Below are 24861 nucleotides of genomic sequence, written 5' to 3'. Positions count from 1 at the left end.
TTGACTGCAACATATAGAGTGATTCGGGGTAAGATGGTAAGCGAGGGAAGATGCCTACTTTTTGATATTTTCAAACGGTGACGTCAGACATTGTCATGTGTTTGTATGATGAATCACTGGGCCAATATTGAGTGCGGAAAGCTGTAGTTGGCTACCGTTACCTCATTTTCTACATCCGAGAAGAATAAAAGCAAGATAAGAACAAAGTTTTTGTTGTGAAATGTTTCTAGAATCATTTTAAAACTAAAAGTTAAAATAGAATTTATTAAAAATTGCAAAAACCAATTAATGTGTGATGTAGTTAAGGTTCTCAAGTTTCCATTGTGAGCTACCACTGATCCCGATCGAACACACTAGAACATGTGACTCTGCTAGGCATCTTACCCCGACAAATGGGAAAGACGCCACATTTTTCTTGAAGTAACATGGCTATTTTTTGTTAATTGAATTCCAATATGCCTATTTTTAATAAATTTTTGTTTTCTCGTTTTATTGCAGGATATGCATAGAAATTATATAAGGACTTCTCAAAAAGGTTTTTGGACTGAAAAGAGCTTTCAGCTAGCTATAGAGCACGTTAGAATGAGCGGGAACTTAACAATACTTATACTGCGCTATTATACTTACTATACTATGAAGTACTTTGTACTACATATGCAATAAATTAAATTTGGTTAAGATATTCGAAAATTAATTTTATGCAATTATATTTGTTATCTTACCTTAATGGCATTTGGCATCTCACCCGGATACTTGGGGTGAGGTGCCTAAAATGCCAGACAGTAAAAAAGTCGTCATTGCAAACACAATATACAATTATTTTTCATATACTCGAAGGTTTTATTTGAAAAACATGCTCAAGAATATGATATTTTCGTTAGAGGCCTCCAAAACCCAAATTATCGTTATAATTTCCTTCATAAGCAAAATGTTAGGCATCTTCCCCCAAATCACTATACATAACTTTATTTATTTCCCCCAAACATATTTATGTAGCTAAAATTAGTTTTAACTAATGTTAAAAGTTAAAACTAGTTTTATCTAAAATCAAAAGATATACAGCAGTAAATTAACTAGACAAAACCCGTTTTGTCCAGTTAAAACTAGAATTTACTAATTAAATAACTTCCTTCTAACCTTTTAACCAGTGTCGATCTATTTCTAGAATCGCAAACGTTTTCACATCCCCTCCTGGGCTCTTCTTCAGTTTGCGATTCTAAAAATAGATCGACATCGGTTAAAAGGTTAGAAGGAAGTTATTTAATTATTTCATATTCCGGTGTGTAGAGAGATTATATAGAATTTACTGCTAGTCAAAAATGAATTTGAGTTAAAACTAGTTTTAACTAGACAAAACGGGTTTTGACTGTAACATATATATCAAAGAAACAATCATGATAAGATGTGGTGTTTAACAAAGAACTACAAGAGATGCTACTTATTGTACAACTTCATGCCAATGGTCAGAAAATAAGAAAGTTGATTTACTTGTGGGGTTGGAGCAAAGTACAAGTTGAATGATTTTTTTTCTGATCATGTTAAGCTGTGTCTTATGCTCATCAGGTTCTAAATTCAACAAAACTTCTACTATATAAATGCATAAATGGACTGATATAAATGCAAGAAAAATAGAATGATCACTAAAATACTTCTTTTTTCTACTGTTTTCGTTTACAAAAAAAAAAAAAAATAATAATAATAAAGATTGTTTTTCAAATATTAGTTTTTGTGCTTCATATTTTCATGATATTATACTTATTCATTTCAACACACAGAACGCACAGCCAATAACTGGCGTGAAAAGATTTTAAAAAAATTAAATCCAAATTTAAAAAACCTTTAAATTAAAAAATCCAGTTCCAATGGAAGAAACAAATTAAGCCTGAGGTAGAGCCCAGGAGGGGGCATTGAAAATGTTTGCCATTTTGAAATTTTCACACAGCCTGGTGTGGTGAGAAAGTACAATACTTATTCATGTTTATTGTGTAGGAAAATCATAAGCAAAAACAAATTATGTATATTTCTCATCTTTTATAAATAAAAAAGTTAAATTTCTGTTAGCATTCTATGATAAAAAAAATTATTGGGCCAAATGCAATTTCTATTTCTACACGCCATGCTCTAACTATTTCCATTACATTTATATGGCTAGCCTGTTGCTCCAAAATAACACAGCACAAATTTCAATGTATAGCAATTCACCCAGGCTATGTGTTGCAGAAATGCAACACATAGCCTGGGTGAATTGCTAGATGTGTTGCATATTTGCAACACATGGCATTTAATGTCTTAAAGTCTAATCTCCTGATACATGACATATAACCCCAATCTAACTCCCTCATACTCTCAAATTTTAACCACCAGAATTTAATAGCATCAATGGCCTATATATAGAAGTAATCATGCCAAATTTCAAAACTTTTGATTCATACAATCCTGAAATACAATACAAAATAGATGCTGACGTGCACACACATAAATTATGTATGGGATTTTTTTACATTTACAGGCTCCTTAAGAGTGAAAATGTCAAGAAAAAACATGAGGCAGTGCCAGATTAGCCAATAGACAAATAAGACAAATGTCTAGAGCCCGTAATTCAGAGGGACCCGGTTTCATTACAGAAAATAAAAATAAATAATAAATATATATTAATATATATATATATATATATATATATATATCACACATTTTTTAAATAAATCTTTAATAATAGAATATTTATGACATTTGTATTATTTAAAAATAACATCATAATAATTGATACAGTAATAATATCAGATTTGGTGCTACATACTGTACTAGAACTATGTATATGTGATAACTCCGAATATGCATACTACACGTATTAGTGTTTGTATTCTTTATTATTAATAAAAATTTTAAGTGATATTATTTCACATTTCTTTAGAAACCCACTTTAGACGATTTTTGCCTAGGGCCTGCTAGAGGCTAAATCAGGCACTGATGGAGGAGGTCAAAACTTGATCGATCACCTTACTTTCCATGTTTTATTCTACAACAGCTAGGAAAGTAAAACTATTGTAATATATTATTATATCATTTTATTTTTTATAATTTTGATAACTATTTCAAAATAGTGTTATGTATATTATTTTTTAATTCAAATAAAACCTATTACTAGGTCTCAATACAAAATGCCTACTTTAAATGATCAGGAAAATACTTGAAAAAATTAAAACATCTTTTTATTTTATTTATTACTTTAATAAAAAAATAAACAAATTAACTGATGTTTGAATGATCACAAACATTAATTAATGGTTACATTTAGACATTCAACTGTAATTATAATTTTTCAATTAATTGATACTTATTTTAGTTATATAAACAAAATCAATATTTTGTAATAATAAAAATTTTTTCTATGAGCTATTTCTTTTTACTGTTGTGAGGCCCGGAAATAGCCCCCAAAAAAGGGGATATGTACAAATTTGTTAAGTTAAACCCCAAGATTATAACTTTTATAAGTGTTGAGTCGGCAACACCAAACTTTGATGTCAACGCTCATAAAGAGTAACGGAAAAAACAAAATTTAGAAAGAAAAATATTAAAAATTTAAGACGCAGTTTAGAAAGCAAAACAAAACTAGAAAGAAAAAAATATCAAAATGAGCGTAGGTGTCATAGTCAACAATTAAACGTGATCATAGTCTAAAAGATGGTGTCGGATAAACCTTCTATTGCCAACCTTTCCCGCGACCTAAATGGAGCTCCATTTACACCTGGAGACAGGTGGGAGACCAATTAGAAAGCGCAGAAGAATAATCTGTCCAATTAGCTCAAAGATAAGCCGAAAAACTTAAATTCCGACTGCAAAAAAAAAAAACGAGATTTCCTTCATAACATATCGAATCTTTTGGAATCGTCGCCCTCTGCACTCCGTGCTTCTGCTCGCCTCTATCTGGTGTTACATATCCAAGCCGAACTTTAATACGCCGTCACCCCAGGGTCCGCCATCGCCAGGACGAAAGAAAACCCTTGGACATCTAACGGACTGGACAGTGCCTTTGAGGACCTTGTCAATTATACGTAAGCATTTTTTGACAAAAATAAATGGTTTCTTTGTGAAATGCTTATTTTTCTGCCTCCTGAAAACCGCCACCCACATACCACAGCCCTTAGCCATCCCGACAGTTGGGAATAAAAACTACCCCCATTTTGGCGATCTTACACTGTTATCATTTACATAAACAAAGGCATCAAATAACCAACAATTTCCAGAAGTTTTGCAAAAAATTTCTGCAGTTAAACTTATAAATGAGATGTAAATTTGTATATATAACAACATTTTTGAAAAGGAATATAATTATTAACATTTTTTAATTTATTGAAAATAAAGATATAAATACAAAATATAAAATTAGTGCTTATTTATGGATATGTTTAGCCTATTATCTTGCAGTATAATCCAAAGTTTCAAGTCTATGTATAAAGATTAAGCTATGAATTTTGTTTTATCAAATACAGCAGTTGAAAGTATCTTAATATGATCAAGATTGAATAACCTCACTCATTTTGAAGTATTCTAGCGCCATCTGGTATCACTAAATCTAACTATGTTTCAATAAAAAATATAACACATCCTAATGTATTAATAAACAACAAATGAACAGAATAACCTAAATTATAGCAAATGAAAAATGTTAAACAACTCTAGGTAACTCTTAGTCATATTTTAGATCATAAATCATCTTACAAATAAATATTTTAAGTGTAGAAATCACCATTTTTCTGTAGAAATTAAAATAAATAATAGCAAGACATTGTATTTTAAAATTACCAGTATAATTCATTAAATCACAGCAAGATCTGTAATATATCTCCCTATCACCCTTTTTATAAATACTCATGCTTTGCAATATGTCAACACATACAGCAATTGTGGAATTATTGTTGGCACTAAATTAACTTTTAAAATCCATATAGATAACCAATGATTTTAATGTCTTATCTTTCATGGGATATTATGACATTTTTGTAAAGCCATATCCTCTAATTCTGTTTTACGATCCAAATTTTTTGCCAATTTTCAATCCCTCATGGATTACTTCCCATTTGGTCCATGGGTGCTCACTCTTTACTTGCTAAAATATTGATAGAAATCAGTAAACTTTACCTACTTTTAAATAAGTTTAGTAACCTACAACAAAACAATAATCCGAATGTTGCTAGAGTAAAACTAGGACGTCTGGATTTCTTTGAGAAAATTAAATATTTCAATCAAATTCTCTTTTTTAAATACTTTTTTAACTGTCTAATTCCACAACATTGGCTAAATCTAAGAAGCTCTGGAAGAAACACCCGTAATACTACATGTAGTCATACTCCTCATTTTTGTTTGCCATTGTCACAGATATTTTTTTTTTATCAAACAGCTGATAATAAGGGCCTGATGGAATGTCTACTTCATGAAAAATTTGCTCATTATAAGCACATTATAAGCGGGCATGTCGACATTTTTTACATAACAAATCTTTTTTTTACTCTTTACTTCTTAATTATTATTATTTTATTATTATGATTACTATTATATTTTTTATTCATCCTTTTTACAATTACATTTTTTATTTAGTATACTGTCGAATATATGTTTTTATATATATATATTTTTCTGCCATTTATATTTTTTGTGTTGTGTGTTATAGATTTGAATGTGTTTTTCATTGTCTTTTGTATTTTGAACTTCTTTTAGGCTTGTTATGTACTAGGGGGTGGAAATCAACTGCCAGATGCAGGGGTTACTCTGGAAAATTTTAAAATATCACCACCATTTCACTAGTTTAAAATTTTTTTTGCCATTTCAAATTATTTATTGCTACTAGTTTTACTTACTAATTAATGCAGGTACTGGTAGCCTTATCAGTTTATCGTTTGGAAAGCAAAAGTAACCTGTTAAACTGTCACTTACAGGGAGAGGACCAGACATTCAGGTTTCCGATTCAAATGAAACGTGATGAGTACGTAGCCCTAAACACAAACAGCTCCTTGTCCAAATAATAGCACCCACTTTTTAAGCGTTTCCAAAAAAACGAGTCTCTGAGAATTTAATATTTAGCTTATAAGTCTGAAAGTTTCATATCCAAGAGTGGTGATAGCAGAGCAAATGAAATGCAAAACACTAAAGCTAAATGAAGTGGTTCAATCCTTTGAAATTTTAGTTTAGTTCTATTTTACATGTAATGTGATAATTTTACCATGTTATTATTACTATTATTATTCCTCACATTTAAAGCTTATAAAACAAGAGATAAAAAATTGTGATGTCATTTCCTGTTTACAGAAAATGCATCTCTAGATTTAACTCTTACATTTAAATAAAATTTTCTTCATGTTTATTTTCAGATATGGTGGAATTGTGATATTTAAATTGTAAAAAACATGAGCATACGAGGAAATTGTCCATAACATTAACAATTAAAAAAATAAAATGCTGTGACTTACCCTATATTCAAATGTACCCTATATTCATATCATTTATCTTTTTCGTCCATGTGCAGTAATGTATAAAGCTTATTTGCTTATGAGGACATAGTATGTAAATTATGTGAAAATAAATGTGAAGAAATAAAAGTTTTATTTAATGATACAAAAGAATTAAATCTACAGAGGCTTGTTTTGCTAAACAGGAATGACGTCACAATTTTTAATCAAAATTTGTTTAAAAGGAAATTTATATCTAAACCTAAGTACAATGTTGGTGATAAGCAGTGGTGATATTTGGCGGGTTCGCACAGATTCGGCCGAACCCGTTGTTAAAATTTTCAGTTTTCCGAGAGGGTTCGCCCGAACCCGTTGTTAAAATTTTCAGTTTCCCGAACCTTGTTAAACACACGGAACATTTCTCAGTGGATTTGTTTTTTTAAAAAAATATATTAAAATATGCGTATTATACTCTGTAATACTACTAAACTAGGGCCTTATACCCTGTCTGTACCGAGCATTTCAATCTAGATTGTGAGCAAGGTCAGGGAGTATGTCTTGGTGCAATCTCTCTCGAGCGTTTCAATCGAGGTTTAATCGCGATCGATTCAAGAGTGTTCTTGAAAGTAGATCCAGTCATAAGAGAGATCCCAGAATGCCATGCGCGCGAGACAATACAAGATGGCTGTGGAACACGTGTCGGGCTATGGACAGCGAAAGAAAAAGTATAATGTATCTCGAGAGATGATGACATGTGCCTATTTCTAGAAGTACCATATTGCGGTAAAGAATTTCTCTGCCTTGAAAAAAAAAAAAAAAAAAGGTCGACAGCTCTAAAATACTATTGTTACCTGGCCTTCTCCCATGGCTCGTTACGTTCTAAATACGCCACTGATTGTTAGATATATGGTTGCAAGAAAAGGTATTGTATTTCTAGCGAAAACTTCCATTTCGTTTGTCAATTATCAGGGAAAAATTTTCTGCTAGCGAACCCCTTGTTAAATATTTTGAATATCACCACTGGTGATAAGTAGGCTAGCCAAATATCATGGTTCAAGATGATGTCCCAGCATCCCAACCAGTTTGTAATTTTGTCCTGGTTACAGGAAAGGTACCAAAAATTCATGTAAATTAATTGGAAATAGAGAGGAGCAACTTTCAAAACAACTGTAAGCTAAAAACGATGGCTGTAAAATGACTTGATCTTGACATCCAGTGCCAGCACAGCAGCTGTACTATTATCAGTTTTTCCCTTCCTACTCCAATGCACCCCTACCACCTTCTACCCACCTATCAAATAAGAGCAAAGACAGGATACCATCAGTTGGCTAACTATTCTTTATGCATGCTTATAGTTTTCTTATTGTAATTACTGAATCTTGTGTTGTATGAAATTTAAGTATGTTGAATTGTAATGGGGAATGTGAGGAGTACTTCTTTTGCCTGTCCTAGGTTTGACATTGTAAAAATTTGGCAAGCCTAGTGATAAGAATAACTAAATATAAAACATTATTTAGAAATAATTATCTCTCTATATTTATGAGTGAAGTATTTGTGACTTGTTAAAAACAGATCTAATTACTTATAAAATAAAACATTTAAAAGATGGAGAGAGAAAGGAAACTTTCTATGAAAATAAATTAGTTAAATATGATAAAGATTGAAAAAAGATGGGTTGACAAGTTTGACTTGGTTTAATTCACTAATTTTATCTACAAGGGAAGATCAATAAATAAGGTAACAAGGTCTCTACAATAAAGAAAAGATGACCTACTGTATACCTTATATCTAAAGCATTACAGTTACTAAAGTATAGTATTCCTGAGGTAAGAAGGATGTCACTTTCTCCACTGCAACATTAAAGAATGAAACAGCTGTGCCTTTGTAGACACCAGAACAAGTGCCTAAACAAATCTGATGATTATGTGGAAACAGTGGTCTTACCTTTGTACATCTGACTGTAGTTTCACATTTCTACTAACAAAGGTTGTTCAGAAATACACTTGTTATCTTATTTATTGATCCTCCCTTGTATTAATTCTTTCTCAGTATATTCATCATCTTTAATATCAAAATAGTTACCATAAAAATTTAACTTATTCACTGTTTCTTCATTCTATTATATAAATTTAATGAGTTTTAATCATAAGGAATATGTAGTGATATTTCAGAATTTGGATGTCTGCCCTTAATTTTAGCTAATTTGCTTTTAATATTTCTTTATTGACATCTAATAACATTATAATCATATTCTTCAGTATCATAAAGTTTCATAGAATAAATTTATTGCATAATTTTAGACTGTTTGTTTTTGGTATAATATGAGGCTTGATAGTTTCTATTTTAATACAGTGGAACCTCGCTTAACGAGCATAATTCGTTCCAGAGTCTTACTCGTAATGCGAAGCAATTTTTTCCACAGAAATTAATATAAAATACGATAATGCGTTCCATGCCAAAAAAATGCTCAAATGCTTTATGTATAACGTTTATTAAAAAAAAATTGTACAATATACACTGTTAAGGAGCATGAATCATCATCATCTTTTCTTCTAGCACAGAACGAACCATCCTGGAATGAGAGTTCAATTTGCAGAAACAAAAAGAAAAATCACAGCTAATATGTTTGATAAACACTCCAAATGATATGCCAAATTTTTGGGTTATGTAAAGGCTATAATTAAATATTAGAAATTAATTAATTTGACTAGAGGTAGGCAGTTATGTTTCCATCTTGTATTAAATTGAATAATTATAAATAGTTAATTTTTAATTCAGACATTTCTAAAATTTAATTTGGAATTGGTCATTAAATTTAATGACCCAAGAATTTCAGCATATCGTTTGGCGTGTTTATTATATAACGGGCTATGGTTGTTGATGTTTATGAGTAATATGCGTGAACACAAGTTTGGAAAAATGTGGGATCACAAGTGACACTAAGATGCTAGCAGAACGAGTGCTAAACACAGACTGATGGAGCATGCCACATGCGCACAATTCGGGTTTTCCTCTCTCCTCATCACTCGTTAAGCGAGGCAAATTTTTACAATTTGTTTTGCTCGTTATGCGAAATACTCGTTGTGCGAGGTGCTTGTTAAGCGAGGTTCCAATGTATTTAATTGTTGTATTTCATTCTACTTTTGAATAATTACATCAACTTGTTATAAAAGTTAATTTTTAAGTTTATATTCATACACCCAAACTTGAAACTTTTCTGCAAGAAAAATCTTTGACATCATTACAAGAAAATATAAACCAGGTTCATTTTTAAAAGTACACTTGGATGTAAGAGGACCTTTCCTACATCCTTCGAATTTTCATACACTTTTTGATGTTTTTCTCTAACAAATTCTCTTATTACTTTTGTATTCTCATATCATAAAAAATATTTTATTATTATTAAAGCAAATTTTGTCATTCATTTATTAATAATTACTTTTATCAATAAAAATTTAGTTACTTATGTATTTTTACAGTTTACATTACTTATAAGCTGATATAAATAGGAAGTGAGTTTTGTCATCACTTCACCAGAAATGATTTCATCACTTCCTCTGGCAGTTTTGCAATAGGAACTATACAGTTTAAAATCAGAAGTGGATGGATTAAAATGTTTGCAATAGAAAAAATGTAAAATTTTAACAATATAATTAGAAATTATGCCAGCAAATATGCAAGAGTTGGTGATTCTATTGATGTTGAAGACCATTCTCAATTAGCAATGTAAAAGAAAAAAGTAATGTGTAAACCTTTTAAAAAAAAATATGAAGGAATGGGAGAACTGATATACTAAAAGTATTGCTTGAGAATCATACAGGACATATTGAAAGAAATATTCAACAAAGACCAACAAGTTATGTAGAATCTATTAATTTTACACAAGAAGGGCTTTGTAATCTCAGAAACACAATTAATAGTTATAACTTTGATCAATATGCATCTTGCAATAGAACATTCAAAGTTTATTATGAAATATGTTAATGAAAAATATCAAGATACTGGAAAAATAAGAAACATAAATCTTACTCGAGTTGCTTTAAAAAATTCTCTATAAAAAATAATTTAATTATTATTTTAAGACACAAAAGTGCTTGTGTGAATTTTATAAAGATATTCATTAATATAAAAATTATTAGTAAAGTTTTGTCATTCTCAGAACCTAATAAAACACTTCCAAAAATTTCCTTGCTTTAATGCTTTTCATGATCGCAAAGTCTATTTTCAATAGCAAAATTAATAGGTTCTACATAGCAATTGACATGCCACAGAAGATAGTTTGTAGAGGTGTTTGAAAATGACAAGGAATTTGCTGTGTCCTCTAGTTTGGCAATGATTCAACTATATTTTTAAGTTTAAAAAACTTTTTGTAATAAATAAATAATTTCTCCCATTATAGATATTATTCCAATTATATGAAAGTAATTAAACAAATCAGAAAACTGCCAATTAAATATGATAATGAAAAAAATTATTGTTATAAAGATTATGATTTTAACAAAACATTAACCTGATTTTACTGTAGAAGTAGATGATATATTTTAAAATTTTTAAATTTTTATATACTTTGAAAAGACTATTAAATATCCGTATTTTATTAAAAAGTTTGATTGTTATAATATACATACATACAAGAAAGACATCGGCCGTACACGAAGTGTTTAGCCGGCAGAAAAGAGGGTAATGGAAAGGAGAGAGGAAGGAGGAGGGAGAGGAGATAGACAGTAGAGAAAGATAGGATCCCTCTGAACGGCATACATATGGCTACAGTACCCTCTATGTTTGATGTTAGCATGCAGTTTTTATGCTGCAAGGCCGTAGTCCTCCAAAGGGTCTAAAAGAAAACCTGAGTGTAGCAAACGCCAATAATTATTATTGGTGTTCGCTACACTTATTACTGGTGTTTGCATTGGTATATTATTGTTATAATATACCTAACAAAATTATAATTAGCAGTATTAAAGAATTTAGAGCTAAATATGACAAGAGGAGGAATGAATTTATAAAAATTTACATAAACACTGTGTGAAAGTCTGTTTTTAAACATGTTCTATAAATTAAAATCATTATTCTTAAAAATAAATAATACTCTGAGATCAGAAACAATTTAAAACAATTAAATATTGAACAATGAAAAAGTTTTAAAAACAATGATTTAATTAAATCAAATAGACACCCACAACTGCAGTAAATAATCAGGATATAATTTGGAAATCTGGATATACTGAATACTGAAACTTATATATATCAGAAGAGATCAGACGGGAGGTCTGGGTAGAGTAGCTGGCAACATGTCTGCACGGTATGAGGGAGTCGTGAGTTCGAGTGCTGCTTCAGGCTGATTCTTTTCTTCCAGTCTAATCTAAATTATTTAATTAAATACTACAATTATTAATTTTAATACGAGATAGCACCTTACACCTCCCTTTAGTGTCAAATTCATTTGTAATTCTTAATTATTATTTCCAAATTATAGCCCGATTATTTACAGCAGTTGTGGGTGTCTATTTGCTAGGCATCTGGTTTCAGTTGGTGTTTACATTTAATTAACTCCTTGGGACTCCGGCGAATTAAATACTTTTTAATTTTAATGTAGTTAAACATAAAAACGAAAAAAAAATTATAGAAATGTGTTAATTTTGAAGAAAAAGCTTCAAAGTATAATTTCCTTTGTCTCGCCTTAGCGCGAAACTTGACACCGATGTGTCATTGTTTACACAGCTGGATGACCTTGAGAACAGCTGGTGTCGTCTTTCGCGGGACATTCTCATGAAACTCTCGGGAGGAGAAGGGTAAAAAGTAGGGTGAATACTAGATGGCGGTATATTTCTAAATATTTTTTTAAAATTACGATTTTAATTGAAATTTCCGACCCCCCCGACTTAATTAAACGTATATATAATAAAATCTATTAATTAAAAAAATTAAAAAACTATTGGATGCTGTTTTTGACATCAGAAAATAGCTTTAAATAACTTTACCGAAGTAAAATCGACGCACTAGAACTTTAGAAAGATGAATAAAGTTTTATAAAAAAATCCCATAAAAAAACCATTAAGCGTTAATTGCGTGTCATTAAAGGTTAATTAAACTCGCAATAAAATTTTTTCGCGCGGGTAAAAATTTTTCAAAAAATTTGGAGACTTAGAAAACATCCGAAAAATCAAAAAAAAAAAAAAAATTTTTTAGGGGTCCTAAAGGACCCCATTTTTTGTAACGCTATACAACTTGCCCGAGATATCTCGGGCTAAGGGCTGAACGCGTTAAATCATTCAGTTAACACATTAGAAAACCAAAATATAAACATGTTTTGGTTGATATGCTCAAATTAGATGTATTGGATTATTTATATAAAAAGAGAAAAATATCCATTTAAAAATACTGAGAAAAGAAACAAAAATTAAAAGGCTATTTGATTCTTTTCATTTAAAATTTAATAATAATAGACTCGAGCCAAGAGAAGAAAAAACAAAAAACACCACAAATGTTTAAAATCCATTTAGATCTGAAAATGAAATTGTTCAAAATGATAGAAAATAAATGCATAAATATAAAACTCATAGGAAGAATTTTAGAGTTGTAGAAACAAACTTTGGCCACCTGAACAATATCATGATACTTTTAAAAATGTATTTAAAAAAGCTATTTTATTTTATATTTCCAATATTGATATAATAGTACAGTACATTCAGTGCCATAACTAGTGCACAGTGCCAGTGCCCAGGCACAGGGTGCAGATCCAGGGGGGGGCATAGAAATGACCTGGACCAAGTTTTGGGGCATAGTTACAGAAGCTCGCACCGGGCGCATAAAAGGCTAGTTACGGTGCTGAGTACACTATGTCTTTTTTAGTAGCCCAGGACACTCCTACAGTGGGTGATCTAGCAGCAGCGGTGTCATTCTATGGTATAAATAATAAATTCATATCAATAATAAATTCCTATTACAAATAAAAATAATAATATACTGAATTTATTGTTAATTTAAATAATAGCTAAGGGTGCCCCTAGTGGGAGTTTAGGATTACCAAGACAAGTATACAAACAGCGTGATCAATGGCTTATATTATTAGATGCGAGTCTTGCTTAATGTGATTTTTATAACCTTACATTTTTATGGAGCCCAACTACACATTAAACAAGGGTTACCTGTATTCAGATGTGGACAGTATTGTCTACATTGATGACAGAGTAATGTAAAAAAAGTGTATATTGGGAGAATGAACAGATGAATTAGGAGAAGATAAATAGAGTCAAACCTCAGGTTTCTAACTTAATTTGTTCCTAAAAGTTGTTCAAAAACTGATTTTTCCTAAAACCAAAACAAATTTCCTCATAAACAATATAAAATGGATTAATCTGTTCCTGATCCCTAAAACAAAACTATTTTTATATCTTTTTAGTTGTATTTCATGCATAAAAATGTCTATAAAGGGAATATAATATAATATTAATTTATCTATATTTCTCTATACATTTATACATATATAAATGACGATGTTTGTTTGTTTGTTTGCTATACATGCCTAGGCCGTTCAACCAATTACTATGAAACGCGACAGTTACATTCAGATACTTCTAACTTAGATCATGTCATACATTCTACCCCAAATTATTGATTGGATTTCTATATATTGATTAATTTCTGTCTAAATTTGATTGCTAGCTTAACATATAACGCCATCTATTAGAAAAATTTAACAAAATAATTAACTGAATATAATTCTTACTAAAAAGGATATAATTTTAAAAAATATATATTATATTCACTAAATTACTGTGACAACAATATAGCACAAAATAGATGTGCCATTACTGCAACAGGTAACACATAGTACTTGCCTGTGTAGAGTGTAGTAGTGTTTTGCCCTTGTACAACATACTTTTCCGGTTAGTGATAGAGTATATCTAATTCCATTTGGAAAAAAGTTTTGTATTGAAATAATGTGACTTGAAGTACAAATCAGAAGTTCATATATAGTGAATCTGGTCCTCTTTCTCTTATGATTTCCATGTTTGGTCTGGACTCTCATCTATCCAACTCCATTCTCGAGATTAAGAAAGGACAGAGATAGACTACAATGGAAATTTATAGATCAACAATGTTTTCAAATTGCAACCCAATAACTTTTTTTATAAATGCAATACTTATGAAAACATACTCCCCACATAGTTTAAACAATCTGTTGCTAAAATTTAAACACTTTGTTATTACATAAAAGCAATTATTCTATTATTTTTACACAATTTTTTTTTATTTAAACCAGTCATATACAAAGTATTTCGGATGTTAATGTTAGCAACTTTGATCAAGTGTGAGTCCATTACGACCTGTCTAACACAGATCACTGTTCAAATATTAATAGTAGTATGTAGTACAGTGATACCTCAGTTTTCATTAATAATCCGTCTGAAAACAATCGGCAAAATCCAAAACTGACAAAAACCGAAGCAATTATTTCCATATGAATCAATGTAAATTCAATTAATTCGTTCTAGACATTCCAAAATACATACCAAAAACCATTTTATAGAAAATTAATATAGCATTAAATACTAAAAGCAATAAGAAATTAATATAAAAGACCAATTAGCATAAAGATAAAAGATAATTAGCATTAAGATAAAAGCAATGGAATTGTTTGGACAGACAAGCATGGTAATGTCTTATCTTGTAGAAGCTAGTTGGACATGAGCTTCTAGCCTATATTGCCAGATGGTAAAGTGTGACATAATTGTCATGTAATAGTAGTTGTATGCGTTTATGATGGTCATATCGCGGGGAATAATGCCTTCCAGGAGGTCTGTTTAAGGGTAACTGGCTCCTATTCAGGCATTACAGACGTGGAGAAAACCTGGAAAACTTCACGTGGCCAGCCTGCCCTGGCAAAACGCGAACCCACGACCGAACTCCCAGTGTTCAGAGAATGAAACCATTGGCCAATGGTGAGCTGTCGCAGGATAATGCTCACACAACGAGAAATAACACCACACTAAGCCAGAAAATGCATGGGTCACTCTTTGTTTTCACAAAATTAGAAGCAAGGTCACTTGAGTACGCCAACGAAATCCAAGGCAATCAACGAAAACTGAGACAAATTTTTCGCAAAAAAAATCAACGAAAACCGAAACCAATGATAACTGAAGTCAATGAAAACCAAGGTATTACTGTTTTCATTGACTTTGTTGACCTCCCGGGAGGAGGTCAACGATTAATTTTGGTTGAATTACTTCAACTCCCTTCTGAAACAGTCCCTTTTTCCTATCAGACCAGTGGTATGGTGGCATTCAAATAGGAAAATTACATAATATAAGGTTATTGGCTAGCACAAAATATGATTTAAGTGGTTTTAGAGGGTGCCGAGTTTAAATATTTGGTCTGTTTTTGGGAAATTTGATTGGTTGGCAGATAACTATTTGATATTCAGCTGTGAATAGTACATTTTTTTAAGAGTTAACATTAGAAAATATTATATCTGAAAAATTTAAGATATATTTTCAATTCCTGTCTACTTGACCATTGAATTTGTGCCATTTCCTACCATCTGAGTATTGTGATAAAATAACAATGGTAGTGGTAGATTGAAATAAACAAATTCTTTACATGGTTTTTGTTTTAATGGTTGTTATATTATAGTAATTAATTTATATAACTACAAAGGTTATCTTACGTAAGGGTTTATCACACCAAATGATCAATCTAACACATTTTTAAAATTCTTTATTCCTCTACTGTACACAATTTAAAGAATTTTTAAGATGTATTAGATTGGGCACTTGGTGTGACAAACCCTTTCATAAGATAACCTTTGTAGTTATATAAATCAATTACTATAATATAACAACCATTAAAACAAAAACCATGTAAAGAATTTGGTTATTTCAATCTACCACTACCATTGTTATTTTATCACAATACTTTTTGCCTGAGCAATGCCAGGCTCATCTGCTAGTATATATATTAGGCTCAAAGACTGAAAATGCTCATTGAGTGAAATAAATTACCAGAATGCATTGCGGTCTCTTTAAATCATCCACAATGTAAAATTCGTGTTGTGGCACTTGTAACTTCTAAACTTTACTTTGTGGTCAATTCAAAATGACCACAAAGTAAAGTTTTCATCTTGGCTTTCATGTTATTTGACCACTATGTGTTGTGGTGATTAAGAAAAGCTGTAATGCATTCTGTACATTAGTTGATGCAACCATGATAGAGGGTAATACGACTTACAGTGGTTTGTAACTTTAAAATATGGGTAGACGACATTAGTTCAACAAGTTTTCCTAGAAATTTAATTTTCATACTTAAAAAAATTTCAAAGAAATAAAATGTATGGAGAAAAATACACATTTGTTTTTTTTTTGTTTTGCTTAAAAGTGCAAAAGGTCAAACTACATGTACTTGTAGGTGCTTGATGTACTCTAAACAATGACATAAAAATCAGCTGCTAAAGTTAAAAACAATGGATTTATTATGGTTAAAAGCCACCACAAGTTCTGGATGTTAACTAATAACGAGGTGATAATAAGAAAATAAAACTTTCTTTTTCATTATGATTTAAGTACCTTCAATTATCTTATGTAAGTAGGTAACAAAATTATTTGCCACATACAGAAATGTAACTTGGTTACTTTTCAACAATATTTAATCATTCCTGAAAATCTGTTGCATTGCTTGAGATGTCAACATTTTCAAACAATTAATTTACTAAAAATAATTACTTTGTCAGGAACTTTTATTAATAAATAAGTCTTTTTTATGAGAATTGAAAATGTTGCAGAGGTATTTACTTATACAAGAATTATTACCGTGATATTTCCAGTTGCATTTTACGTTCTTTGAACAACATTTTCATTTTTTATCAAAACAGTATCTTTTACAGTGACACATTATAAACCCTTGCTAACTTCCAGATGTTAACATGGATGCTGAGCAAAATGTTAATAAAGTTGAGGTACATCCTGAATGTTAATAAAGTTACTCTCAGAAATTGTAAATTCATTACAAGAATAAAGTTGATCAAGACCTTCCTTGTTTCCTAACTGATGGAGACTTGATAGATTAATGCTCATAACATCAAGCTAAAACATTTCTGGGAGCTGCATATCCCTATCAACATCAGGCACCCTAACTAAAACATTCAAACCAATTTTAACCTGTCCATTGTATTGTGGTTGCATCAGCTAAGTTCAAAATGCATTATAGCTTTTCTTAATCACCACAATGCAGAGTGGTCAAATATCATGAAAACCACAACGTGAATTTTGCTTCGTGGTCATTTTGAATTAGTCACAATGCATTGTGGTCGTTTTTTTCGTTCAATGAGCATTTTTGGTCTTTGAGCCTTAATTCGACCTTATTAATCAACACACACTCCTTCAAGAGTGATACATTCATTCCAACACTCCTTTAACTTTTCGATGCCTTTTTTGTATAACAATTTGTCTTTGCTTTCAAGATAGGCCTCAGTTTCGGCAATCACTTTTTCATTTGAGCCAAATTTCTTTCCCTGGAGCATCTTTTTGATGTCTTCAAAAAGCCAGTAGTCGCTGAGGGCCAGATCTAGAGAATACAGTAGGTGAGGAAGCAATTCGAAGCGTAATTCATTCAATTTAACCATCATTTTCATCAACTTGTGAAACAGGGCATTGTCTTGGTGGAACAGCACTTTTTCTTTTGCATGTGAGGGCATTTTTTCTTGATTTCTACACTCAAGCGATCCAATAGTGTCATGTAATATTCACTATTGATAGTTTTACCTTTCTCAAGATAGTCAATGAACAAAATACCATGTGTGTCGCAAAATACGGATACCATAACCTTGCCAGCTGACTTTTGAGTTTTTGGTCACTTTGGACGACTTTCACCGGCTGCTGTCCACTCAGCTGATGATCTTTTTGATTCAGGTGTGTAGTAATGGATCCATGTTTCATCCATTGTCACATACCGATGCAAGAAATCTTTTTTATCTCACTTGAACAGCTCCAAACAGCAGTCTGAATCGTCAACGCATTGTTCGTTTTCGTCCCGTGTGAGTAAACGTGGCACCCACTTTGAAAGCAACTTATGCATGCTCAAATTTTCGTGTAAAATTGTAAACACACTACCTTCTGATATCTTTAAGGTGTCAGCTATCTCACGCAACTTCACTTTACAGTCTTTCAAAACTATTTTGTGGACTTTATGTTTTTTGGAACAACTGCCGATTTTGGCGACCAGAGCATTCAGCATCATCGGTGTTTGTATGACCGTGTTTAAATTCAGCATACCAGTCAATAATAGTTGATTTCCCTGGTGCAGAGTCTCCATAATGCTTATCAAGCCACTGTTTGGCTTCAACAGTATTTTTCCCCATCAAAAAGCAATGTTTACTCAACACACAAAATTCTTTTTTATCCATTGTTTTGAAAATTACAAAACTGGGGTCACTAAAACCACTGTAACCTGTAAACTAATTGTCAAAATGTCATGAAATTTTGACAGGTATCGTTTGAAGGTTGTTACTATCCAGAAATCATATGGGTCTGTCAATAGTGTTGCCATATATGTGTCAGACCGGAGACTTATTGAGTGACGTGTTATATATATACAGTAGAGCGTCGTTTATCCGAATCAATTGGGGACTGGGGTTGTTCGGATAACCGATTATGTACGAAAAAAATTATTAACCTATCCCATATTAAAGTTTTTCTCCATTGCGTGTTGCTTCGCGTTGAATTTTCGTCGATGTTAAGTCTAACGTAAATTTTTTAAAATAATAATCATGGCTATTGTGTTGTTAAAAATTATTTTTTTATTTTGTACAAACAAAATAAAGGACTAGATGCAAGGAAAAATTTATTTGATACTGAAGAAGGTTAAATTTAGACAAAGAGTTTCAGTTTTTAAATACAGTTTTGGTCACCTTAAAGTAACATTGTTTCTTAATTATTTATAAACAAAGTTGTATAAATTTGAGAAAAAACTAAACTGTTTTAACTTTATGTTAAAGAAAATTAGCAATATGATTTATTCACAGTAAATGAATTGTTCTAAATGTTTTGAATTAATTTCAATTCATTTTCAGAGAACATACATGTTTATGTTAACAGTTTTAAAGTTGTAAAGCAGAACAATGTTAATAATATATTTCCAAATGAATTCAATCTACTGTTTTACATGAACCAAATTTCAATAAATATCTGAAGTAACAATTATATAAAAATTTTATTTCATATTAAGTATTACTTTGAATATCGTCTTGAGAATAAATTAAACACAAATATTTTGAAATTTATACATGAATCCATTTACTTCATAAAAAGTTCTCTACTAGTAATGAGAATTATTTAAATTAAATAAAGTTAAAGTATGAAAAGCTTACAAGGGCTATTGCACAATTCTTCCAGCATTCATAATTTACAAGGTTAAAGTTATGTATAGCACAATCTATTATGAGATTTTATTGAAAAATCATTTTTATATTATTAATTATTATAAAAAGGCAAAAAGATTATCTTTGGGAGTAGAAATTACTCTTTAAAGAAATTATAAATGCTAACAATAAATAAAACTTTCATTATGTTTGATGCCACTTGATACATGATACAAAACCTCCCTTTATCTCCTCATCCTCTTGATCTTTAACTCCAAAATTTAATAGTATTAATGCCCATATATAGAAATAAACCTGCCATCTCAAAATTTTTGGTTCATCCAGTCCTGAAATATAATGTAAAATGGATGCTAACATACACACAGTTTTGTAACTTACTTTCTTTTTTTACATTTTCAGCTACTGGAGTGTCAAAACATTGAGAATGTAAAAATCTGGAAGGTCAGAATTTGACCTGATTACCATACTTTTCCTATGTTATATTTTATAATAGCAAAAAAAGTAAAAGTTGTAAAAAAATATTCTTCCCTGTTTTAATATTTGTTTGAACTATTAATCTAATATGTTATTCAGAAATATTTTATTTGTACATTAATTTGTTCTTTTGTTTAGTATGTTATTTTCAATGTTTTATGATCTGATGATGACATGGATTTAGTCCTAAAAAATGTTTTATCGTATATTTATCATAGATATTTTATTATATTGAACTTCTAGAACTTTTATCATCTTATAGTCCTGGAACATCATATATACCATATTTACTCACATATAAGATGAGGTTTTTATTCATTTTTCACTGCTTGAAAAACCTAGGTCATTCTATATGCACAAGCAAAGGATTCCTTGCATTTTTGCAATAATTTTGGTGAACGCAGATATTCGCACTTTTTACCAGTGCTTACCCTCTTGTATTTAAAAACATAAGTATTTTATTCTACAATAATACTTTGTCAAATCATGCTAATTACATGTGATGCTATACCCACTTGCCCTCCAGATTTTTTCTTGTCCAGTTAGTTACATAGAATCTGTGAGATGCCAGCATATTTTTTTGCATAAAAACTAGTCACATAGCATAAACCATATGTATTGCATTTTCAATAACTTGAAAAGCTAGGAGAACTCTTTAATTTTTGCAGATTTTTCAAAATTTCATGAAAAATCAGTGTTAAAGACAAGAGTAATGGGTGTCCCACAGATACTACATGACTACCAGACAGTTAAAAATTTTAGGAAATAAACTTTTTGTAAAAATAAATACTTACAGGATTGACAGATGAAATGGTTCCATCTAAGGATGCTGCAACAACATAATATGGTTCTTTATTTACTACTGGTGATGAAAATATACTTCCATTTCCAATCTTTTGTTTCCACATTATTATTCCAGTCTATAATAAAATATTTTAATTTATATAAAAAATTTCTAATATAATTAATATAAATTGTATTATTAATTTATAAATAAACTAAAAACTCTTATTAAAAATAAAAACCATTAGTAACACATATGTTATGGACCAAGTAATTAATCAGGCATTATTTATAATGCCCAGCCATTATGAATATAGCTACGTTCTCTTTAGACAATTTGATTTTTAAAAAACTTCACATTTTTCATTAAGAATTATTTGTTTTTTGTGAATTATTTCAACATATTTTAAAAACAACATGCAATCTTTTAAAAAGTAAGTATTATTAACTGTATCAATTAAACCAATGTTAACAGAAAATATTATTAACAAATTTATATTTCAATCAAAAAATCAACTTAAAGGAAACTTCTGGAATGCCAGTTTTTAGTATAAATTACATAGAAAATGAAATATTTTTTAAATTTATTTATTTGAGCAATTAAGATTTTGATGAAATTTGGAATTACATAATTTTTTTTCTTTATAGCATTTGTACCTATTAGATTTGCAACCAATTTTGCAGCAGCATCGACTATAGCCTTGGCCTCCAGAAATTGATATCATCCTTGAACATTCTCTAAGCAAAATTTCTGCACCCAGTACATCTCCAACAGAAATGAAGTTTTCTTTACAAACAGTAAACTGGTTTCTGGAATATAATAAATTAATATGCCATGTTTCGTACCAAGTTTGTAAAGGATTTTATCTTCAACTGCAAAAACGACTCTTAAAATATTTTTTCCGTCCTGCAGACTCCATCTACATCTGGTATATGAATCCTTACTGTGTCACCAACATTAGCTATTGGGTATTTGGAATTTTTTCTGCTTGCTTTTTAAGATTAGACAAAGCCATTTTCCTTGTTTTGGACATGATTCTTATTTTTTCTTCTATTTTTGAATCAACTATTTTTTCTTCTATTTTTGAATCAACTATTTTTTCTTCACCATTCATCAACTCTGTAGTACTAATAACCAGACTCAAATTAAAACACTTCTGCATTACCTTTTACACTAGTCAACTTCTGACAAATCACGGGAATTTCAAGGCGTACCTTCATCGTTTCGGGCATAGAGATGCCCCATTTTGTGTTTGTGATAACACCTCCATCCAAGATGCTGAACATTACATATTTGATTGAGACAAATTCACCGACCAAAGAGAAGCCTTGATAAGAACTGTGCTCCTACAAGGCCTAAATTGGCCATGTGAAAAAGATAAACTAATCACATATAAAGAAATATTTAATAGCTTGATAAACTTCCTGGACATGACAAAGGCACTGGATAATGACTTTACGGTGAGACAACAACAATAACTGTTACGATCAATTGTGGAGCTGAGCATATCTACAATGTAAAACTGTAAATAGCGGTTACTCTAATCCCACAAGGTGTAGTGGGCATAAGTAAACTTCTACGCCTAGTTGTCGGCAATTGCCAACTCTGTATTAACTTCCTACCCAGTTCTTTGTACCCACAAATCAATGCGGGTATTTGGTTTCTTTTGTTCTACAGCTTGGCAAGTGTCTGTAATGTAAATACTGTATATTACCTAATTTTCTGTACCCACAAGTGGTAGTGGGCTCTGTACACAAATTTTGTATTCCAGTTACCACTCGGTACTCAATATTTCTTTACATTTTGTTGGTTTCAGTAAATAATACGATGCAGACGCCCATGAGCCTTCCTCCTTCATCCCCTTTCCTGTTTTTCTTTATACTTCACCTTCGCCTCTTCTCTGAGTATTACTTTTCTCTTCATTTCACACCCAGGCAATACCTCTGAGTAGTCCCAGGTCTTCATCCCCTATGTGCTAGAAGTCTAGAAGTCTATAAGTACTAATAACATCTAACTTTTGCAAATCACCATGATTAGATCTTTTTCATGTGGCAGGAACATTCTGTTTTCTCTGATAGATTTCACATAAGTTCAAGTAAATTATAATATCTCCCTTGTAACATTTTTATATTTCATACTTAATTCTTTTTCCATATGGTTTCTGTCACTATGGGCAATAGCAATACGGATAAGCGTTGCAAAAAGTTCACTGAGTTCAACGTTATATCCACATTTGCTTGTCGCAAGTACTTTCGACGAACCTTACTGTTGTTGTCTTCAGGCGAGTGCATAAATTTGCTGAAAAACTTTAAAAAAGAACAAATCCGATGCAGAATAGAATGCATAAAGCTTTACTAAAGCCGTTATGAACGTAAAGCAAAAATTCAAAAACATTCAAAATGTGGATATAACGCTGAACTCAGTGAACTTTTCGCAACGTTTATACGGTGTTTGACGTGAATATTGTCGTACCGACATAGCAATACAGACATTAGGCATTGTCTGACATATTTCTTCAGTGTGAATGTATAATATTTAATCACATTACCTTCTTTTACAGGCACAATTAATTTTCCCATTTCTCCTGACACTTACTTTTTGTATCATTGTCAAATATGCTGATTTTGTAAAATTTTACAGTCAAACTGTAACGAACACTTGGTACATGTGCTTCTTCGAGTGGCTAGTGGCGCGAAGCTATTGTTCATGGGATTATGACTAAACACCCCTAAAACAGAAGACCCCTAGACGCGGCAACGGAAGTCGTTGCGAGAGTAATCCTGTGCGGTACGAGAGGAACCGGTAGGGTCAGACAGTTTTGTTACTTGGTCCCTTGTTGTTAAGACGTTGATGAGTGCGGAGCAAGAACAAACATATACCCCAGAATAGATTCGAACCTTGGGGTACGGACTCTCGAGTATCGACAATCCTGAACTTGTACTTGGCTAAGATTCCCGTTAGCTGTAACACCTGTTTTTATGCAGTGGATAGGGACCGCATAAAAAAAACGCATAAAAAGAAATCGGACGAAACTTCACGAGTGGCTATAAAAAATAGTTTTCGCAACACAATTAAAAAAATATTTTTTTTATGCGGTCAATAGGGACCGCATAAAAAAAGTCTCGCATAGAAAATAACTCAAAACCGTACGAAATAGAATTTATTGACAACAGATGTCAGCACTTGATTGCATTGTCTCATCTATCGTCTGTTTTCCATATTTTTGTCCAGGTGGTGTTTTGTTGACTTAAAAAATAAATTATTTCATTTTTCGCATATTCATGCAATAATATTACTATAATAAGTTCATTTATGCTATAATAAGTTTATTTAGCTATAATAAGTCAACGTGAGACATGACAAATTGCACGAGACTAGTCGCCAACTATACCGCACTAAAAAAAAAATCACGTAAAAAAATTGCACAAATAAAAAATCGCACAAAAAAAGACCACATAAAAACAGGTTTGACTGTACTGTTCTGACCTTTAAATACCATTAACTCATTTAATCACTTAATTGAAGTAGTTATTCATATCACTTAATAATTATGCCATGATCGTTACTTTTTTCAAAGAAGAAAACACTATTTTAAGAGGCAAAAGTAAAATTAATGTCTCGCACAAAATTAACTACTGGTTGCATGAATTTTAAAACTTTGATACTAAATTCAATTTGCACACACAAATCAGCCGCAAGTGCTGATTGGCTAGCGTAAGTCGAATAATCACTCCTCAAGGTATCATCATCACTTTGCCCAACCAAATGCTAGCAGTATTCATAAT

At 31.0% G+C, this 24861-nt stretch overlaps 1 protein-coding gene and 1 pseudogene across 2 annotated transcripts in view; both read right to left on the bottom strand.

The window, feature by feature from the left end:
* Positions 1-24861, bottom strand: part of Aasdh (Aminoadipate-semialdehyde dehydrogenase) — a 141410-nt gene that overhangs the window by 74943 nt on the left and 41606 nt on the right. For both annotated transcript variants that reach the window (XM_067286409.1, XM_067286410.1), the window contains one exon: positions 21087-21212. In XM_067286409.1, coding sequence (XP_067142510.1) covers positions 21087-21212 — 126 coding nt within the window. The remainder of the gene's footprint in view (positions 1-21086; positions 21213-24861) is intronic.
* Positions 17803-18976, bottom strand: LOC136988509 (histone-lysine N-methyltransferase SETMAR-like; annotated as a pseudogene).

Source organism: Centruroides vittatus, unplaced genomic scaffold (assembly GCF_030686945.1).
Source record: "Centruroides vittatus isolate TY-2023 unplaced genomic scaffold, ASM3068694v2 scaffold_3315, whole genome shotgun sequence".
Taxonomy (NCBI): domain Eukaryota; kingdom Metazoa; phylum Arthropoda; class Arachnida; order Scorpiones; family Buthidae; genus Centruroides; species Centruroides vittatus.
This window is presented reverse-complemented; position numbering and strand designations above follow the sequence as displayed.